The sequence below is a fragment of the Pristis pectinata genome, chromosome 8, assembly GCF_009764475.1.
Source record: "Pristis pectinata isolate sPriPec2 chromosome 8, sPriPec2.1.pri, whole genome shotgun sequence".
Taxonomy (NCBI): Eukaryota; Metazoa; Chordata; class Chondrichthyes; order Rhinopristiformes; family Pristidae; genus Pristis; species Pristis pectinata.
This window is the reverse complement of record NC_067412.1, coordinates 76,794,689-76,813,087: the sequence shown is the minus strand read 5'-3', so window position 1 is coordinate 76,813,087 and position 18,399 is coordinate 76,794,689. Positions and strand designations below refer to the sequence as shown.

The 18,399-nt window shown below is 41.2% G+C and overlaps 1 protein-coding gene across 3 annotated transcripts in view; it reads left to right on the top strand.

Moving 5' to 3' along the window:
• Positions 1–18,399, top strand: part of LOC127573515 (stAR-related lipid transfer protein 13-like) — a 69,054-nt gene that overhangs the window by 21,081 nt on the left and 29,574 nt on the right. The window contains exons 1-3 of one of the 3 annotated variants that reach the window (XM_052021802.1): positions 5,760–6,080; positions 13,564–13,635; positions 16,369–16,450. In XM_052021802.1, the coding sequence (XP_051877762.1) occupies positions 6,044–6,080; positions 13,564–13,635; positions 16,369–16,450 (191 nt within the window). In that variant the 5' untranslated portion in view covers positions 5,760–6,043. Of the gene's footprint in view, positions 1–5,759; positions 6,081–11,214; positions 11,274–13,563; positions 13,636–16,368; positions 16,451–18,399 lie in introns of those variants that run through there. The other 2 variants (XM_052021803.1, XM_052021801.1) reach the window with 2 other exon arrangements.

The following is an 18,399-nucleotide window of genomic DNA, read 5'->3' as shown; positions in this document are numbered from 1 at the left end:
CGCCTCATTATAGGAAGGATGTGGAAGCGTTGGAAAGGGTGCAGAGGAGATTTACCAGGTTGCTGCCTGGTTTAGAGAGTATGCCTTATGAGGAGAGACTAAGGGAGCTAGGGTTTTACTCTTTGGAGAGAAGGAGGATGAGAGGAGACATGACAGAAGTGTACAAAATATTAAGAGGAATAGATAGAGTAGACAGCCAGTGCCTCTTTCCCAGGGCACCAATGCTCAATACAAGAGGGCATGGCTTTAAAGTAATGGGTGGGAAGTTCATGGGAGATATCAGAGGAAGGTTTTTTACCCAGAGAGTGGTTGGGGCATGGAATGTGCTGCCTGGGGTGGTGGTGGAGGCAGGTACATTGGTCAAATTCAAGAGATTGCTAGATAAGCATATGGAGGAATTTAAAATAAAGGGATATGTGGGAGGAAGGGGTTAGGTAGTCTTAGGTGAGGTTTAAAGGTCGGCACAACATTGTGGGCCGAAGGGCCTGTATTGTGCTGTACTATTCTATAAAGATCAATGAGGTGAATTACATAGAATTTACAACATAGAAGCAGGTCATACTGCTCAAGGGTTTTGTGCTAGTGTTTTATGCTTCATGTGAATATCCTTCCACTAAACTTCAGGTAACCTTATCAGTTGCTATTGCTTTCACCCTTGTTGACTTACCTAGCTGTCTTAATTGAAACTATACTATCACTTCATATGTTATCGAGTTCCATTTTCTAACTGACTGCTGGATACAAGCACTCGAGAAGGTGGTTGTGAGCCAACTTTTTGAACCGCTGTAGACCTTCTGGTGAAGGTACTCCCATAGTTCTGTTGGGCAGGGATTTCCAGGATTTAGTGCCTGCGATGATGAAGGACCACTGATATATTTCTAGTTCAGAATTGTATGCAAGTGATCCAGGAATATCAATTTATTTGCTTAAGTCTTGATGTGGGACTAACCCACACTCTCCTGACTTAAAACATTGAATGTTGTCAATTGAACCAAGATAATAGTGCAACTAAAGAGTTAAATTCTTACATTCTTTAAAAAAAAACACCTTCTTCCCTCTTTGTGTTCCCGGGGCTGTTTCCTATTTATGAAGCTTCGTCTGCAGTGCACACTTTTGGAGGCCCATGATTCACAAGACAGTTAGCTTGAATATAATTGCCAAAAATATTCTGAGCAGCTTCCTCCCCTGCCCCCTACCCTCCCTCAAACTGGCCTGATTGAGTAAGGAAGGAAACTGCCTGGGAACGCTTGTCTGTTCTGGTGGAATATCAAGAATTTTTTTTTCCAAACACTTTTTCAGAAGGACACATCACCACTTCATGAGAGGTTTTCCTTATGCTTCAGTTCTTTGAATAGCCTGCTCCAAAACTGTTCCAGTTTGAAACGCATCACTGCTTAAATATCAAGAGGGGCATGAAATCAGAAATTTATGGAAATTTACAGCACAGAAGGGGGCCATTCATCCCATCACTTCCATACTAGCCAAACATAGAGCTATTTGGACTAAACCAACTTCCCAGCTCACAGTCTATGCCCTTGAAGGTTATAGGACACAGGCACATCCAGATACATTTTAAACATGATGAGGGCATCTGCCACAACCACTGGCCTTTAGCATCTCACCTAAAATAGGGCTATTCTAGTGGTGAGATAGGTGCCTTAATCAATGATAATGACGCTACTTGCTTCTGCTTCAAGATTCCCCACCCTCCCTCCCATCCTGTTGAAAACATCTAGAAAATAGGTGGGAGTCACGACAGGGCAGATTGGTGGGTAGTTGCTATCAAAAGGAGGAGAGCAGCATAGGAATCTGCTGCAATGTTATCTGCAGTTAACTATTCTGCCAATGCTGAGTGTGCTCATGCTGGAGGATGTCTATGTTGCTGAGGTCTGAGCGGTTAATTCTTCTAAGGAATTATGGCCTAACTATAACAAACCCCTTGTAGTAGAAGGAGAGAGGTGAGGAGAAAATTGAATGTTTGGGGGTGGTAGAATGATTCATAAGTGATAATTAAATGTGTTTCTGTAGAAGGAACAGACCAAGATGGAAGTAGGTGGAATTGATCCAGAGTGAAGGAGTGCTTTGTTAGGATTAATGATTTTTTCCTGTTCCTAAAAATTCCTAAGTTCTTACGTAATAGATTGTGTTTGTGTGAGTCTGTGCATCTGCCTGAGTGTATGCCTATGAGTGTGTGTGTGTGTGTGTGTATGCTGTCTGTCTATGCACTGTGTGTGTGCCTCTGTGTGTTTGTACACGTGTTTGATTGTTTGTGTTAGGGGTGGTGGGCGTGGGGTTGTGACTCTGCAGTGCAGAGCGGTTGCTGCCCATCTAAATTTAAACTTTGGGTCACTGCTTGCTTTGGGCTGGGTTTCAGTTCTGGCGCCAGGATGACCCACGTAATTAGAAGCAAGCTGTGTGAATAAAGACTCAATGACTACGTTCAAATACAATCTTTTTTTCTTTCCACTTCCCATGAATGAGGTCACTCCCTAAGTGTTGGGGGGAGAAACATAAAACAGATTGGTTGATTAAAAGGCGGGTCTCACTTCTCAGGGAATGAGTACTGAGTTTCATTAAGGCATCCGGATGGAATTCCAGATGGGGTTTCTTTGAGATGCAGCCTGTGGGGTGTATAAAGTTCCAAGGAATATTCAGAGATGCTGCTAATTTTTTTTCTGTAGTGAGGTCGGCATTGCCATAAAGGATTGCTCTCAGCCAGTTCTCGTTCATAACTCAGTGTGTGTGTGTAAGTGTGCATGCATGCATGTTTGTGAGTGTGTGCGCGTTTGTATAAATGTGAGTACATGTTTGTGTGTACAAGTCTGTGTGTGTTTGTGTGAATGTGTGCATGATTGTGTAAGCATATGTATTTGTGTGAATGCACATGTATGTGTTTGTATGAGAGCATATGTATTTGTGTGTGTTTGTGTAATATACATGCATATATGTGTGCTCATGCACATGTGCACAGTCCTGGGCTTTAATTTATTGATTGAATTAGAGTTCTGGATAATGGAAAAGAATTTGCCTCCAAAATTTAATGCATACACAGTTAATAATAAGTAAATTGTCCAGTAATTTGTGTTAGGAAAAAGATACCTGTGAATTGTGACAAATTGCTGGATGATTTTCACCCCTTTGTATTTGGCTTTGCAGATATAGCTTCTTGCACTAATTGTCTCTGTGAGTTTCATTAAATCACTGTACTTACATGTTAATTATCAGGTCACTTACTCTGGAAGGTTGAGGAGATTACTTAAAGTGTGAGGATCCTGAAATGCCTATCAACCTCTCTGGTCTCAAGGGAAAAGAATTTAAATGGTTGGATCTAAATTACCTTTAGAGATTCTTATTTTTCTTATTTCTGTCTCATTTTTCACTCTCAACACAAACCTTTTTCCTTATGATTTGATTCTTTTTTACCCTCTTTCCTCCTTCCTCTGTATTTCCCAAATCCATAGGTAGCTAAGTTGATGGACTCTGGTTTGCCAAAGTCCATCTGCCCTATTCTTAGTTCATACTTACAGCAATTTACAGGGTATACACTGAACTGTCTTCCTCCAGCAACATCTGGGTAGTGTTTGCTTTTGTGTTTCAAAATCAGCAGCTGACAGATGTGTCAGGTTACATCCAAAGTAAGTTCTGTCCAGTAAGATAGGGTCCTTGGAGGTAAGATGATAAATAAATTTCTCCTTCTATATTACTCCAAAAGAATCATCTTGAAATGCCTCCTACAGTATGTATAACATGGCACCAAGGAGACATTTCTGATTCCATGTCATTCCTTTGGCTTCTCATTTGCTATTTGCAAGTTAATAACATTGGTGCCCAGTTTTGGGATGCGAATCTTACCAATATAAATCATGATGTTGGTTTAAGTTCTTTGGATATAGAAGCCATACACTCAGTAAAGAAAACATTGGTCAGTGTGAAATAGCTTGTCAACTAATGGGCCACTATGCCTCAATTGTAAATTTTAATGATGATAACTTTAAGTAGCTCTTCTGCATAGATTCAACCAGGTATATTATTTGTATGTACTACTAGCAGGCTTTGATTACAGCTGTACACGTTTCTCAACTCTGACTTTCCATTTATGTAAAGTGGTATGGATCCTCTCTTCCGTAGAATGCTGAAAAATTAAGGTGATTAATGGTGGGTGATTTGCACTAAATGCCACTTTCACCAGGGCTCTTCAACAGCATTTGGGAATGGAGAATCTTGGCAATTGCTTTCCCCTTGGCCAGGAGGAGTGCTAATTCTAGTTCCTCGTCTGTTGCTATGGTTCACTTGTAGATCAAATTTGGGACTTAATCTACATCCTACAGCAGTAGCTACTTGGGAATGATTGGAAATCCCCAAATTAATTAAGGCATGTAGGACTTCACAATTTGCCACAGTGTAGTTTGTGCAGTTTGTGGCATTCCTCTTCATTCTGAAATCTCTAAGTCCCACTTTCTGTTGTTATGTTTTCTCATTGTTTTTACATGTCACTTATCTGGTGAGGAAGCTGTTGAAGGACATGGTGATTGAATACTTTGCTCCATATCCTTGCATTGTAATGGTAAAGTGGTTTGAGTTTCCTGTTGAACCCAGCAGCTAACCTGCTTCAGAGATATTTTATTTTATCAAATTTGGATTTAAATGAAGCCTTCAACACAAGCTCGTTTCCAGAGAGGTCTTTAGTACTCATTGCTTCAGGGGCTCAGAACCAGGTAACCTGGTTTAGGGTTCAAATCTTTCTGTGGTTTCTTCCATCTTTTATCCTTCTAAGTTGGTTAAAGTAAGTACCATCTCGACTTATAAAAAGCAAGAAGACTTCTGGGCACCTTTTAATAGTGCTGTCACATGCAAGAATATCTCTTGGCAATTTGAAAAAGGAGTCATTGCAACATCTGGCAGGTATGCTCAGTGAAGACTAGTTTCTGCAGTAATCGCTCTCTCCAGTACTATTTTTATGTCCTATCGCTGTGTAATGTCATATATTACATAAAAGAAGTGCAGGATTTTAAATTTGACAGCTTTTAAAGGGGCACTTTAAACTGAAGTGTATTATATGCAGATGTGCACACGGGCTCATCATATTATTAGGGAGACCTATGTCCCTTCTCCCACCTCTTGCGCACACCCTCCAACTTTGTTCTACAACTTGAGCGTGGAAGGAAGGGTCAGAAAATACTTTGCGAGATGATGTAAGGGATAAGAGATTTCATTCCCTCGGGGAGGGTGGGGGTCATCATTAGGACAAAGACGAATAAAGCATTTTCAGAGTTGGATTTTGATAACTTGGAACAACTGGATGCACGGCATTGGAGACTCGAGACTGCAGATGCTGGAAACTGAAACTAATTGATGCTGCCTGAGTGTTCCTCCAGCAGCTTGTTTTTTTTGCACAGGATTGGTAACTGACGCTCATGAATTTAAGATCACGGAAAGAACAAAGACGTTGGGAGGATATTTTTTTTACAAGACAGTTGGATCATCGAATGTCCTGCGAGGGAAAACAAGTGTTGGAAACGCTATCCATCACTGAATGCAAGTGGGAAAATACTTAAAGAACAACTTTGTGAGGAAAGGGTCGGGAATAGGGTTAAGTGGGAGTCTTTGAGCGTCGGGAGTCGTGTGATGGTAAAGCCAGCATCTTCCTACTGTTTCATGGTTAAAGAAAGCAAAAAAAAAGTTAACGTTGTTTAAGGGATTTATTAGAATGACACTGTAAACTCCTTTTTAAATTCTCAACGCTCCCCTCTCTTGGCACTGCCCGGGAGCCCTGGGTGAGAGATTCGCTGTGCTTTGATGCCAGACTTGCCGCTGGTGCGAGCTGGGCTTGGCTCTACATGTGCGGGTGTGGATGTGTGCGAGAGAGATGCAGGCTGCGTTAGGTCACTCCCACCAGTGTTACCAGATCCATTCGAATTCCCTCAGCCTGGAGTCGGCTTTTCCTCAGCTCTATCATGGAATCTCTCAGCGGTTTATCTCACGGAATTAGAAGCGTGGAGCCCAGAGATGATCCTGACCCGCTCGTTCTCAGGGCTGGAGCTCTATGAATCTGGATGGTGGGATGATTCTGACGGACTGCGGTAAGTCGGACCTGAATTCATTGCGGAGTTATTCCTTTAAAACATCCACCGGGATCAAGATTCGTCAGGCAGAATAAAAACATAACTTTCCGAATTCAGAGGCAGGGTCTTCATTCGTTTTTTTCTCTTCATTGGACATCAGTATCGGTGCAGAAGTCTGGGTGTAATGAGGTGTGTGCCCACGGGGGCAGTCGGCACTCATCCAGACGGATACCTGACGCCTGCACTGTGCTGATGAGTTTCTGCAGCCAATTCCAGGCGGTGGGTTATACTGTTACTCTCCCACCTTTCCGTGGGATTTGCTGTCTATCGGGCGTGGCAGGGACGAGTGGAAGTATTCTTTCAGAAGCTTGTGCTGGGATGTGGATGTACAGGTGTGCGCTCCCCTCTGGTTTCACTTTGCAGACAGGTCTCACCCTCACCTACCCGCCCTGTCCGCTTCCCGGCCCGTATGTTGACTGATGAGCCTCACAGCCCAATTATAGTCTCCCTCTGTGCCCTCGGCAAGCTCACTGGTAGGGTGGGGGTGGGAGAGAGAGAGAGGGGTGGGGAGAGGGGATGAGGGGGATGGGGAGGGAAGGGTGGATGAGGGAGAGGGAGTGGGGAAGGGATGGGGATGAGGGAGAGGTGGTTTGGGGAGAGGGGATGGGGAGGGTGTGTTGGGGTGGGGGAGGGAGGATAGGGAGAGAGCGGACAGGGTGGCAAAGAGAGGGGGTGGTGGAGAGAGGGGGACAGGGTTGAGGTTGGGGAGGAAGAGAAGGGGGGAAGGGAGAGGGGGGTTAGTAAAGGGAAATGATCATCTGTGTTTTCTATTGACTTGGGTACCTCAGCATGGTATTGAAACAGGCTTCATTTTCTCTCATTGCTTTAGAGCGTACTTGGCAGGCCAAATGTAGGTGTAAAAATGCAGCGATTATCTGGACAGGGGTAGCTGGCAGCTTGAACGGGTCTCTGCTGCATCTTCTGAAGACCAGATAGTGGTGATTAGGCTGGAAATAGGAACTTTGTTTTAAGTCTCACCGGAACCCAGGCTGTGGTTCGCAAAATTACTGTCGACAAGCCATAATCCCCAGGCTCTGAAATAAAAATAGAAAATGTTGCACGTACATCAGCATTTGTCTGCTTAACGTCATTTCAAAAACTAAATACTGCAGATGGTGGCTCTTTGAAAATGCTGGACGTACCTTACAGTCAGATGGCATCTTGTGGGGGGGGGGGGGGGGGGGGGGGAGGGGCAAAGCAGTTAAGATAAAATCCCTCTCAGAAATATTTTTGTCTTATCCTCTTGGTCCTATTTATGAGGGAAATGGGCAAAAGTATAAAATTAATGACATTTCCAGAGGCCTGGATTGAGTATGCAGGCCAAGATCCCTAGATGGTCCTCAGCAGAGGCTTTGAATCTTGGCTTATCCAGTGTAAGAGCTACAACAACAGGCCTTTCAATGCAGGGAGAGTTTCTAGCCTTTGTGCCTTAATCCTGCTGAAGTTATGCAGTATTGTGCTCAAAGATCTTATGGATTTCAGACTCTTTGATATGGGCAATGTCTTGTATGTCTGACTTTCAGTTAAAAATCTGATTTGGAATTTCTTTCAAATTGACATTCCTAATTGTAGACATCTAATGATGAATGGAAAATTCCATCGTCCAGTTGGGTTTAAGGTTCATATTTTTGTCTTGGCTCTGACTGTAGACAAAACGCAGAGGATAAAGAGGGGAAGCCATGAGAAAGGGAAATTAGTACTGGACTACAGTATTCTTCAAACTGTGCAAAGGTGCAAGGATATTAAATATTAATTTCAGCAGCACTGAGTATTACATCAGCTGTTTGAACAGAATGTTTCACATCTTTGATGTGAAGGTTGGTATGAATGAGGTGTGACGCACTTTATAAGCAGCTAACACAATTGAGAAATGTCTTTCTCCTTAGTTAAGTGTCTATTTTCTCTACAGGGATTGAGCAATCCCTGTTACTTCCTAGTTTGTATAAATTGGAGATCTGCACAAGAACCAGTAACTGGAATCCCCCCTCAAGACTAAAGATCTCCTGACTTAGCACATTGTACATTGAAGATTAATGGCAAAGTTGAATAATATTTGGCTTCAATGCGACAGTTGATTCGTAGAATGGATGTTGACTAATGAAGTTGTTCACAGGCTTCTGTGGCTTCTGAGCTGCTAAGACTGAAGAAGAATGTTGCTTGGAGGCCAGATTTAGTAATGGGGATCTGAGGATAGATAAATATTCTGGAGCTTTGCCTGATGATCTTTTGTAGATCATACATGATGGTGATTAAGGATAAGTAACACTGAAGATTGAATGGATGGCGCAAATTGCATAATGATTTGCACGTAATCCGTGGGAAGAGTGAGTTACGCAGTCTTGTATTTCCATGTTTTCTTGTGGTCTTTTTGTTGAACAAGGGCTACTATATCCTATGAAGTGTTTTAAGATCTGAATAATCCGTAGTTCAACTACAACTTTCCAAGTTCCTCAGTGTTCACAGCAACTATCAGGGTCAGATTTGGGAAACTCTTGTGTTTATAAAAGCTCTGTGGGAGCACCTATGCTATCAATGTGCAAAATGAGTTCATAATCTCAGTTGTGTTCTTAGCCTCTTTCTCAGCTCTTATCCAGGCTACCAACACTTAGCACAGTGAGAGCTTGCCATCTCTCTTCTTCCGGCCCTGGCCTGTTTATGCTGTGATAATATTCCCAGCACTTCTCATTGGGGGGAAAAAAGCTCATCAACGCTTTGGTGACATTGAAAGGACTCTCTTTAATGCAAATGCCTTGTGAATTTAGTAGATATTTTTGACTATCCTTGCTATGATGCTGAGATATCGTATCTCCATTAACGTTATATTGATCTTTCTTCCAACAGAAGAGAATGGTCAATCCCAAAGCTAAATAAGCATTGAGGGAAAAGTAAAATAGCAAAAGTACGTAAGAATGAGAGAAAAGAGTATGGATGACAAATATCTATGTTGTGGTTATTATTTCTCCATTGTCGAGAATTTTGAGTTGTATACATTTGTCTGTTATCTAATATTCATGCAAAGCACTGTTGCTATTTGTAGAACTGCAGTATTTTCATTTTAAGAATTTTGGGAATATATCCAGTGGGAATTTTGTTGTCCTAATTCTGGCTACCTTGGATGAAGCAGTTTCATTGTGTGTTGTCTGCTAGCAAAAAGATTAGGAAAGACTAATCTGAAGAAGTCTTGAATTGGAGCCTACTTCAGTACTGTGGCCAAAACTTATGGCCTGCTTTTGTGGAAAGTTGGGATTTTTACAGACCAGATGTATAGCCGACAATGTTGTGGTGTTCTCAACTGCCTCTAACCATCCTTTTGATAAGAGCTTGCATCCTTTTATAATCTTACATAAACATCTGTAGCTTCCTTTCCCATGACATCTGTTTCTTGAATCTTTGACTTGAACTGAAGGAGGCAGGAAAAAGCTTCAACTCCTGTTTTTGTAACAGTTAATGAAATGCCTTAAATATAGGTGACCATTGTTCACTAACAACCAACTAACTCAAGCCCGTTCCTGCCCAAGTTCACTGGCCGCATTCATTGTTTAGATGCTATTTGTTTACTCCCTTGCCTTTTCTCTCTTAAAGGTGATTGCACTTGCTACAACAAAGTTCACTGGGCACCTGGTCCCCTCAGTTCCCCATGCAGTAATTCTTCAGATTTGAGCTTGGACAACAAGGTCTAGATTTTCTCATCTAAGCTATATTTTCCAATCCTTTTTATCTTACCTAATTCTTGTTATTATTAACGTATCACTGACAGGAAAATCTATGCTGGGTTGTCAACAGACTATTACACATCAATAGGCAGCAAAGCTGAGCCCCAATAGGCCCCTTACCCAACATCCATCCATTTACAGCAATGAATATGAATAGTTCCCCGGTTTATGTAGCTCAGAGCTCCTTCTGGAAGCATATTTATTATTTGAGCTGTGAACACCGGTGATAGTTTGATTTTGTGGATTTAAGCAATGAAATTCCAGCTTTCAGATTGTATGAAGTTCTGCCCTATTATTCCATTCCATTACTATTCTTTCCTTATTTGAAAAAATCCAGAGCAATTACAGCATACATCACCACTATCAACCAATCCTCAATGCAGAAAGGACACCTGTCTAAGATATCAAGGCTGCTTTAAAGGGCATCAGTTTTGGAATAGCCCTCTGGCAGCAGTGGTGCATCATTTTTCCAAGGTACATGGAGCAGCAGATGTCTCCAAGATGACAATTCAAGTCTGGTCTCCATGGTTCCATCTACAACTTGATCTACGGGTTTAAAAAATTATTTTGCAACCAAGCAGAATTGCATTCTACATCAATATTGTAAGCTGTTATAGTGTTTCAATTTTAATACTGTCCATTGGGTCATTAGTAATTCACTCAGTTGAGCAAGCTGTATGTAGCTACGTGGTGATAAAGGAAACTGCACAAACCTTGCTGCCACACCTGCCCATGTTTCTACAAGAATCTTAACTAAACAATTGTTTGTAATGTCGAATGGTTGCTTCTGGTGCCTGGATCACCAAGAGAAATCTCTCCATTACTCTCCTGTGAGAGTCTCTTTGATGGTGGCTGTGTTCTGCATGCTGAGCATTCAGTCTTTCAAAAGATGTAATTGTGGAAAACTTCCTGGTGAAAGATGACCCAGTTCTGCCACTCTGTGTACAAGCCAGGAGCAGCAAAATGAAGAGATAATGGACCATTTGTAACAGATTAGAAGAGCCATTCACTAATTTGTTACCAAACTTTACAAATTGAAGGCTGAAGATTTGGGAATTGGTCCTGAAATGACTCCAAGATCTTTGATCCCTTATTGAAATAAAGCTTATATTTGTTTCAGAAGCTGTACAATAAAATAGACACTGATAAAATTAGCAGAGCCTAGATGAACCAAAATTTAGTGAAGGCTTTGATACTGCCAGACCCCTTATTGTGCAGTTAAGCTGATGCAATAATGGTGAATATATATATTGCATATTTTTATTGCTAATGTGAAGCAAGAAGCACATTCCTTCTGCATTTGTAGAGGCGTCATCCCGGGTAGTTATTGGGAATTGTAACCTTTTACATCATTATTTGCCTGGCAACAGTCGAGTGTACTTGTGCACTGAGAAGGGGAAAGGAATTGGATGAATGACTGCTTTCTTGGCTGGATGAGGTAAGCTGTTAGTTTTTCCAAATTCCACATGTAATGCAGTGAATCCCCTTTCCACCGAATCCTTGCCAAGAGAAACCTAGGTTTCCTTTAATAAAATGCCATCTAGTTGATGCCATTTATTTATATTAGCTGTGTCCTCAGTAGTATGAATGCTTAACGAGTGGGAAAATATTCTATTTTGAGCTCTCTCAATTTTGTGTATCCGGTTACCTGTCTCCTTAGAAATATCCTGTGGTTGGAAGACGTTACAGGAATGCTTCCTAACTCCTCCATTTAGTGAGTCATACAGCACTGAAACAGGCCTCCTGGCCCACCATGTCCACCCTTACCATCAAGTACGCATCTGATCCTGCCGCATATTTTAGTAGGTTACAGAGTGGAAGTATTTTAAAAAAATAAGATATAGGAAATATTATTAGTGTGGCATGGGAGATATTTACTGGATTTGTGTTAGTTAATAAAGCAGATGAATTGGAGAGGCAAATGGTCCCAGTGTTAAGTACATGGCACAAACTGGGATCATATTAAAGTAATGGTTTTAGCAGTGAATACAATGGCCGGTTACTTTTCTTTTAATTGAGAAACCCATTCAATAGCTACATTAAAATAAGCCTGTCAGAAATTTTACTTTACATAATGTTTAAAGTGTGTTCTGAAACATGAGACTAATCCCTCAGTGGAACAAGAATCAGTCCACCAGGGTTTAATATAGCTTTTCGCAAAGATGAGATGTTGGATATGGACATTGTTACAAATTAAGCACTTGAGTTCATCAGATTTGGAATAAAATAGAAAGCATATAGCTGGAACTATCATTTTATGCTCCAGGGCTTCTGTTAGTCATTCTAATGATTTTGAACAACTCGCCTTGGTGGTATGAAATCTAAATGTGGAGGAAGTTGGGTAAGGTGTCTTAGGAATGGTCTTGGCTGAGTACTGCCTGAACAGTTTGGTTTTAATACTCCAGGAATGGATTGTGACCTCTCTGAGATAAGTCTCTTACTTCCTTTTGATTAATCCTTCTGAATGGTGGCAGATGCTTAAAGGCAAAAAGTTAGTACTGTTCCTGTATTCCTTGCTATATTTTATCACCTCTAAATCTGCTAATATGTGTCAATGTTTTTTAAACTCATCTTTTCTCTAATTCTTCATTGTTTTTTAATCTTGTCACCACAGCCCTGTACCCTTATAACTCCCTGTGCTGTAATCCTGGGCACTGGTTTTCATTGTGGCATGATCCTAATCTCCCTGTCTGTCTAAATGTATTACTCTGCTGTCACACCTCATGCCTCTGTTGTTTTCACTGTACTGTGCTCTCTGTGGGCTGAAAGAAAAATCAATTGTAACTTACAATTCCCTGCACTTTAGGGGAAGTGAAGGTTTGTGGTTGTCCTTCAATGGTTGCACATTCCGTGACTGTCCATGAGCTTATGCTGGAGATGGACTAGTGTCTTGGAATTGCATCCAGCATCTTGAGAAGAGGAGCAGAAGCTGGGAAAATGTAAAACAAAATTGCAGAGTTTTGTCCAGTTGTTGGCTTTTGTAGTAAATCATTGAGTAGATTGTGGTACCTCCACCTGTGCTGTATATAAGGTTTCTGTGCATTCTGCATGTTCAGATGATTGTATCTCTGTCTGCATGACATTTGTGCAGACACTAGTATCTCCATACCTTTTAAGCCTTATCAAATTTTTATGCATGACAAAAAAAATCAGTAGGTCCAATCATCCTTACTCCTTTTGTAGTAAATTTGTTCATGTTGAGAGCATTTTTTCCTTCTGCTGCAAAGGCAAATTGAAGAGCTAATGGGGAAGTTGCATGCAGTGTACGGCCAGACAATGAGGAGAGAAGAGAAATCAGGAAGTTTTGGTTTTAAAACATTATAAACTTTCATAAAGAAAAGCATTAGAGAGGAAAGGTGTTCTAACCTGCTCGTATCCCGAAAAAAGAGTGAAAATATTGTGATGATTTTAATGGCATGAGGAAGAACACTGAGGAATGCAAGACCGCAAAGAGTATATGGCACAGAGATTATGGGATTTAAAGAGAAGCTGTAAACATAGGGGAAAAGGAAAATGAGGGTATTGTGATGAAGATAGATGGAGAGAGGTGGGGAGAAGATTATGTAGAGCTAAGGATAAGTTAGGCCAATTGATCTGAATCTGTACAGTAGACTCTCTCAATTCTGTGAAAAAAAACTTTGCATATTTTGTTTTTCTGTTTTGATAAAGTGCAACTTGAAGCTGTTTGTCATTCCAAGAATTAATTTACTGAATTCTTTTTGTTATAGAGCAGGAAGCTAAGGATGCATGTGATTGGCTGCGGGCAGCAGGATTTCCTCAGTATGCACAGCTCTATGAAGGTGGGTGTGGTCTTAATTCCTTATTTATTTATTTGTTGGATTTGGTTTCTGAAAGGGAGAGGACAAATAGGAAACCATGACTATGAGACAGAAATTTGTTTTAAATTTACCACATATAAACTTACCTGACGACAATGGTGCACCTGTTATTCCAGGATGTTTGATGTTGTTCCCCCAAATCAGAAACAGTCTGTGTGTCTCTTCCTTTCCCTTCAGTTGTCCTTCTCATATTTGCCCATGAGAATACTTCTGAAGTGTAACATTACAGTCCTTGTGGCCTGGGAGCTGTTGGTCCAAACCAGCTCACCACTACTTTCCTATGGGCAATAAGAGACTGGCATAAATGATGACCTTGCCAGCAAAGCCCAAGTCCATTAAGTGAATGAATTCCTTTGAATTTGCTAGTTCATAAGGTCACTAGTTAATTAAGGAAGTGGAAGATCATTTTGCCCATCTTAATTCTTCTTCCCATAGAGATCCTAATGCAGAATTTCCATCTTATCCCCTGCTCATTTTAGCAGCCAGTTGATTCTTGTATGATTCGAAGACTCAACTGGAAGATCTACAGAAATCCCAGACAGATTTAAAAAAATGCACTCCTTGTCATTCTTCTGTTTAAAATTGGCAGTTTGGGGGAAATTTCCTGTGATAGGCTTGACATACATTCTTGCAAAAGGCCAGCTGTAAATCTCAGTTCAGCCTCTCATGGGACTTCTTCTCACAGATAACTTAAATCCTTCAAGAAGTTGTGGAAGGCAGGGTCATTTCCCCCCCAGATCAATTTTGATGTTATTTGTATACGGCTATTGTACAGATCATTTACTCTTAATAATTTATTCAATTACTTAAAGTGGGATGTGGTTTAGACTAATGGATCCGCAGTTACCAATTTGTTTTGCCATCCTTCTTGAATGTGGACACTTAGTTGACCTGTTGCAACCTCTGGTATCACCCTGGTGTCCATTGTAACCCAAAAATTTGATTGGTGTTACGTCCATATCCTGAATGCTAAGCTCCTTGCATTGAATTCTGCATCCATCTTTAGTGAGTGCAGTATTTCCTAGAGGCCATTCTGCTACATGGGTTGCAGATCTAGATCCTCATCTTTGAACACCTTGACTAGGCCTCCAAGGTGTCAGCAGATACTCTGGAGCCACTGTTTGTGATTCTTGCAGTCCTCATTGTCTTCAGAAGAACTACCTCATTTGCAGCCAGAGTTCACCTGCCCGTTAAGAGATAAAGGCGGAGGTGAAGGTGAGCTGGTGCTGGCTAGTATGCCGTATCAATTTTAAAAAAAAGTGCCTCCCTTCTGTTATATTAAGGTTCCAGCACCAATGTATTGTGGCACAGAGATCCCTGAAAAGGCACATTGTGCCTGCTCTTTATTTTCAGATCTTATAAACCAGAGCTAACTGAGTTCACAAATGGTTAAATTCAACAACTACTTTTGTTTTAAATATTTATTATCTATTATAATGGAGCTTCCTGTTTTAAAATTCTATTCAAAACTTTTGTGAGCATGTTATATATTTAATTAAAGCAAACATTTTAAGTGCAATAAAGGTTTGACAGTAACTTCAAATGACCCTGGGAAGGTCAGCAGGGAACAATTACTGGAAGTAAAGCATGCTGGGAAATGATCTTTGGCCAAATCTCCTCTCTGTTAATCAACTTTCACCCTCAGGCTAATAGCTTGCCCCTCAGTGAAAGCACATGTTGTTGCTCCCTCTGGGGGAAAATTACTTCCATCCCAAAAAAATTCCCAGTCATTGCTGCCTGACTTTGCTGTGTGGTGCTTGCTAAATCTCTGTTTGAACCAGGTTTCATTCACATTTGGGGGAACTGAAAGCTCAGAAATTATGTTGCGCTTATGTTGGCCTTTGGTTTTCCTCAGACGTTGTTATTCACTGCCATACAAAGCAACCTTCATCATCTGGAGTTCTGTTCTGAGACTGCTGCTCAGTGCTCATGCTGTTCCCTCACTTCATCAATGCATGCTGAGACACTAACTGCCCTACACAGTCTCTTTAATCTGCATTGTACAAAACAAGGCTGGTCCTGTTTAAATTATTTCCGTGACACCAATGTACTTACAATTCTTTATTTTACTTGCCGCATTTACAACTCTTTAGATTTTTGATGACAGTTGTATAACCAACTGATCCCCTGAGAATCTAGCTGAAGCACTATGAGAATAATGTAGTTCTCTCTCATTATCTGATTGGCTCAACACATGTTAGGGGAGAGTGGAGTTTTGTCGTGCATTTTTACCTGCTGACATTCACTGGAGGTCCTTCCTGATTTTGTCTCTCATCTGGTACAAATGCATCCATGTGTATGGTGTTCTTTGTTTCCTGACCATTGATGAAAATATTTAGAACACTGACTACAATGGATGTCTTTAGGAAACTGTCAGCTTTGTTGATGCTTAGATGTGGAAAAATGGTCACTTCTTCACCTGGGAGAATCTGAAAATTGTACCCCGGTGTGTTTCAGCACCTGAAGAAGGGACAAAATGTTGGAAACAATCAATGGGTCAGGCAGAATCTGATGAGTGAAAAGAAAAGTGGTTGGATATTTCTTCGGGGAGTTATCTTTTGAAAGATTCATGGAGATCCTGATATGATTGAATAATTTTCAGCAAAGAGCAGGCAGAATTAGTTCACTATAACCAGGCAGAAGGAGTAGGCCAGGCACAGATAGATGAATGATTTTTTTCCCCTTAAATTTCAGACTCTCAGTTTCCCATTGACATCACAGCTGTCAAGAAGGATCATGATTTTCTCGACAAGGATTCTTTGAAATCTGTGTGCAGGTAACTGTTGTGAGCCTTTGTAATTGTGTTCTTCACTTCTCCCTTTTTTCTAAAGATTTCTGGCTAGAAATTCTGTAGAGTAGTGCCACATTATTATGTGATATGCCATGATCTTTTATATGAAAATTCTTTGCTAAATATAATTGACAATACCTTCGGATTTGGAAGATTGTAGTCTGGCACTGTTCACAAATGACGCACTCAAGTGTAGAGTCTTCTGGTGCACAGTGCATGGTTGATGTCTCTAATTGTGATATTCTTGTACCAATACATACTTTGTGAATGGAATGAGCTAGAGTATGCACGTTTGTCTCTGCATTAGTTAGAGAGCCAATCTCCATGTGAGTCAGTGTCAGAAGTCTCTTAGTGAACCAACACCAGGACACATTGAGAATGGCCCAATCACATTCATTGTCAGGGTAAATTATTCTTCATTGGGTGGGTGACCTCCAATGATGATGTTTCCTGCCCAGTGGGACTATATCCCATTAGCTATTAGGAGATGTGTGATCCCTGTCAACCACCCACTACTCAAGGGAAAACCAGCCCTAAAGTCACTACTTGTGAACCCTACCGAATTATCTTCATCGAGAACTCCTACCGTGCTGGGAAATCATGCAATCAAAAATTTTCCTCTGTGCGTGTGTGTGTGTGTGTGTGTGTGTGTGACTTTAGGATTGGCAGACAATTGTGTGCAGAAAGCCTAGGATTCATAGTTCTAATGATCCCTGTGTCCTGGCATGAATCTGACATGGATTCCCAGTGTAGCATTGCCTTAAGGTTGAAGAATTTCTGGGTCCTTGACCCTTCATTTGGTGAGGTTCCATGAAGGCAGTTAGCTTGGATCACTAACGGCTAATAGTGAGCTGGCTTGCTTAGATTGTGGGGTAGGCTAGCTTTGAATCACCGACAGACAACAATGGGTCACTTTTCTTCAATCACCAATTGTATGTGTAGGTCTGGGTCAGTCAAGTGATTGGCATCAGTATCAGAACAAGTGTGATTGATGCACAAGTTATCTTTAGGGCACTCTTATAGTGCCCTCTGCTGCAAATAGCTCTGGTATTCCCATACATACTGGGTAACATTCACCAGAATCTTTAATACCCAAAAGTGGTGGACTCCATCTGCATCATATTCTTCACATAGACTTGAAACTTCCTTCTTTGAAAGTGTGTCCGACGGGATTTTTGGCCATTGCATGGCCTTGTGTCATCAACATCTTCAGCCTTATGCTCTTGTTTACTTGTTCAACATGGATCATCTACAGCCATTTCTCTGGTGTAGATTTGGACTGGTGCTATGGAGGTATTGAAGTTGCATGCCATGAATGTAGGTGGGTTAGATATTCCTTCCTCTTCTGATGTATCTGGAGGAGGAAAAGAGGAAGAGACATTGGAGCAGGTGGTTGAGGAATGGAGTTTACATGTGACTTTAAGCAACTGTGGTGAGTTTGAGGTGGTTGCATGTTAGAATTTGCTGACAGACAATGTGGGTGCCATGGGAACGGTCCAAAATGTAATCAGGAATTTGTAACTGCAGCTGCTCTCAAACTTCCTCATCTCTGCTGCTGTACATGGCCTCCTTCCTCAGTATCAGCAAAGCTTCCTCCTCTCGGGGAGTGTGAAGGCTGAGGTTTTATTTGCTTTCTGGTGCCAAAGCTTGCCTTCTGCTTCAAAGAGTACGCACGAAGTGAGAATGACCTTTAGTTACTCCAAACTTTCACCCTGATTTCATCAAAATGTGGTGGGATGCGTGCCCCAAGCAGTCAGCTTTTAAGTGAGACTTTCAGTGGGATGATCCAACATTAAACTAAAGTAAAGGCCCCTTTGGCATTGTTGGTAAGCACTCTAACAGAATGCAAGGGGAAGTGATTAATTATCAAATATACATATCCAGGGATACTGTTGGAAGGTGTGCCTAGCTCCTAATGCATTTTGTGGGTAAGA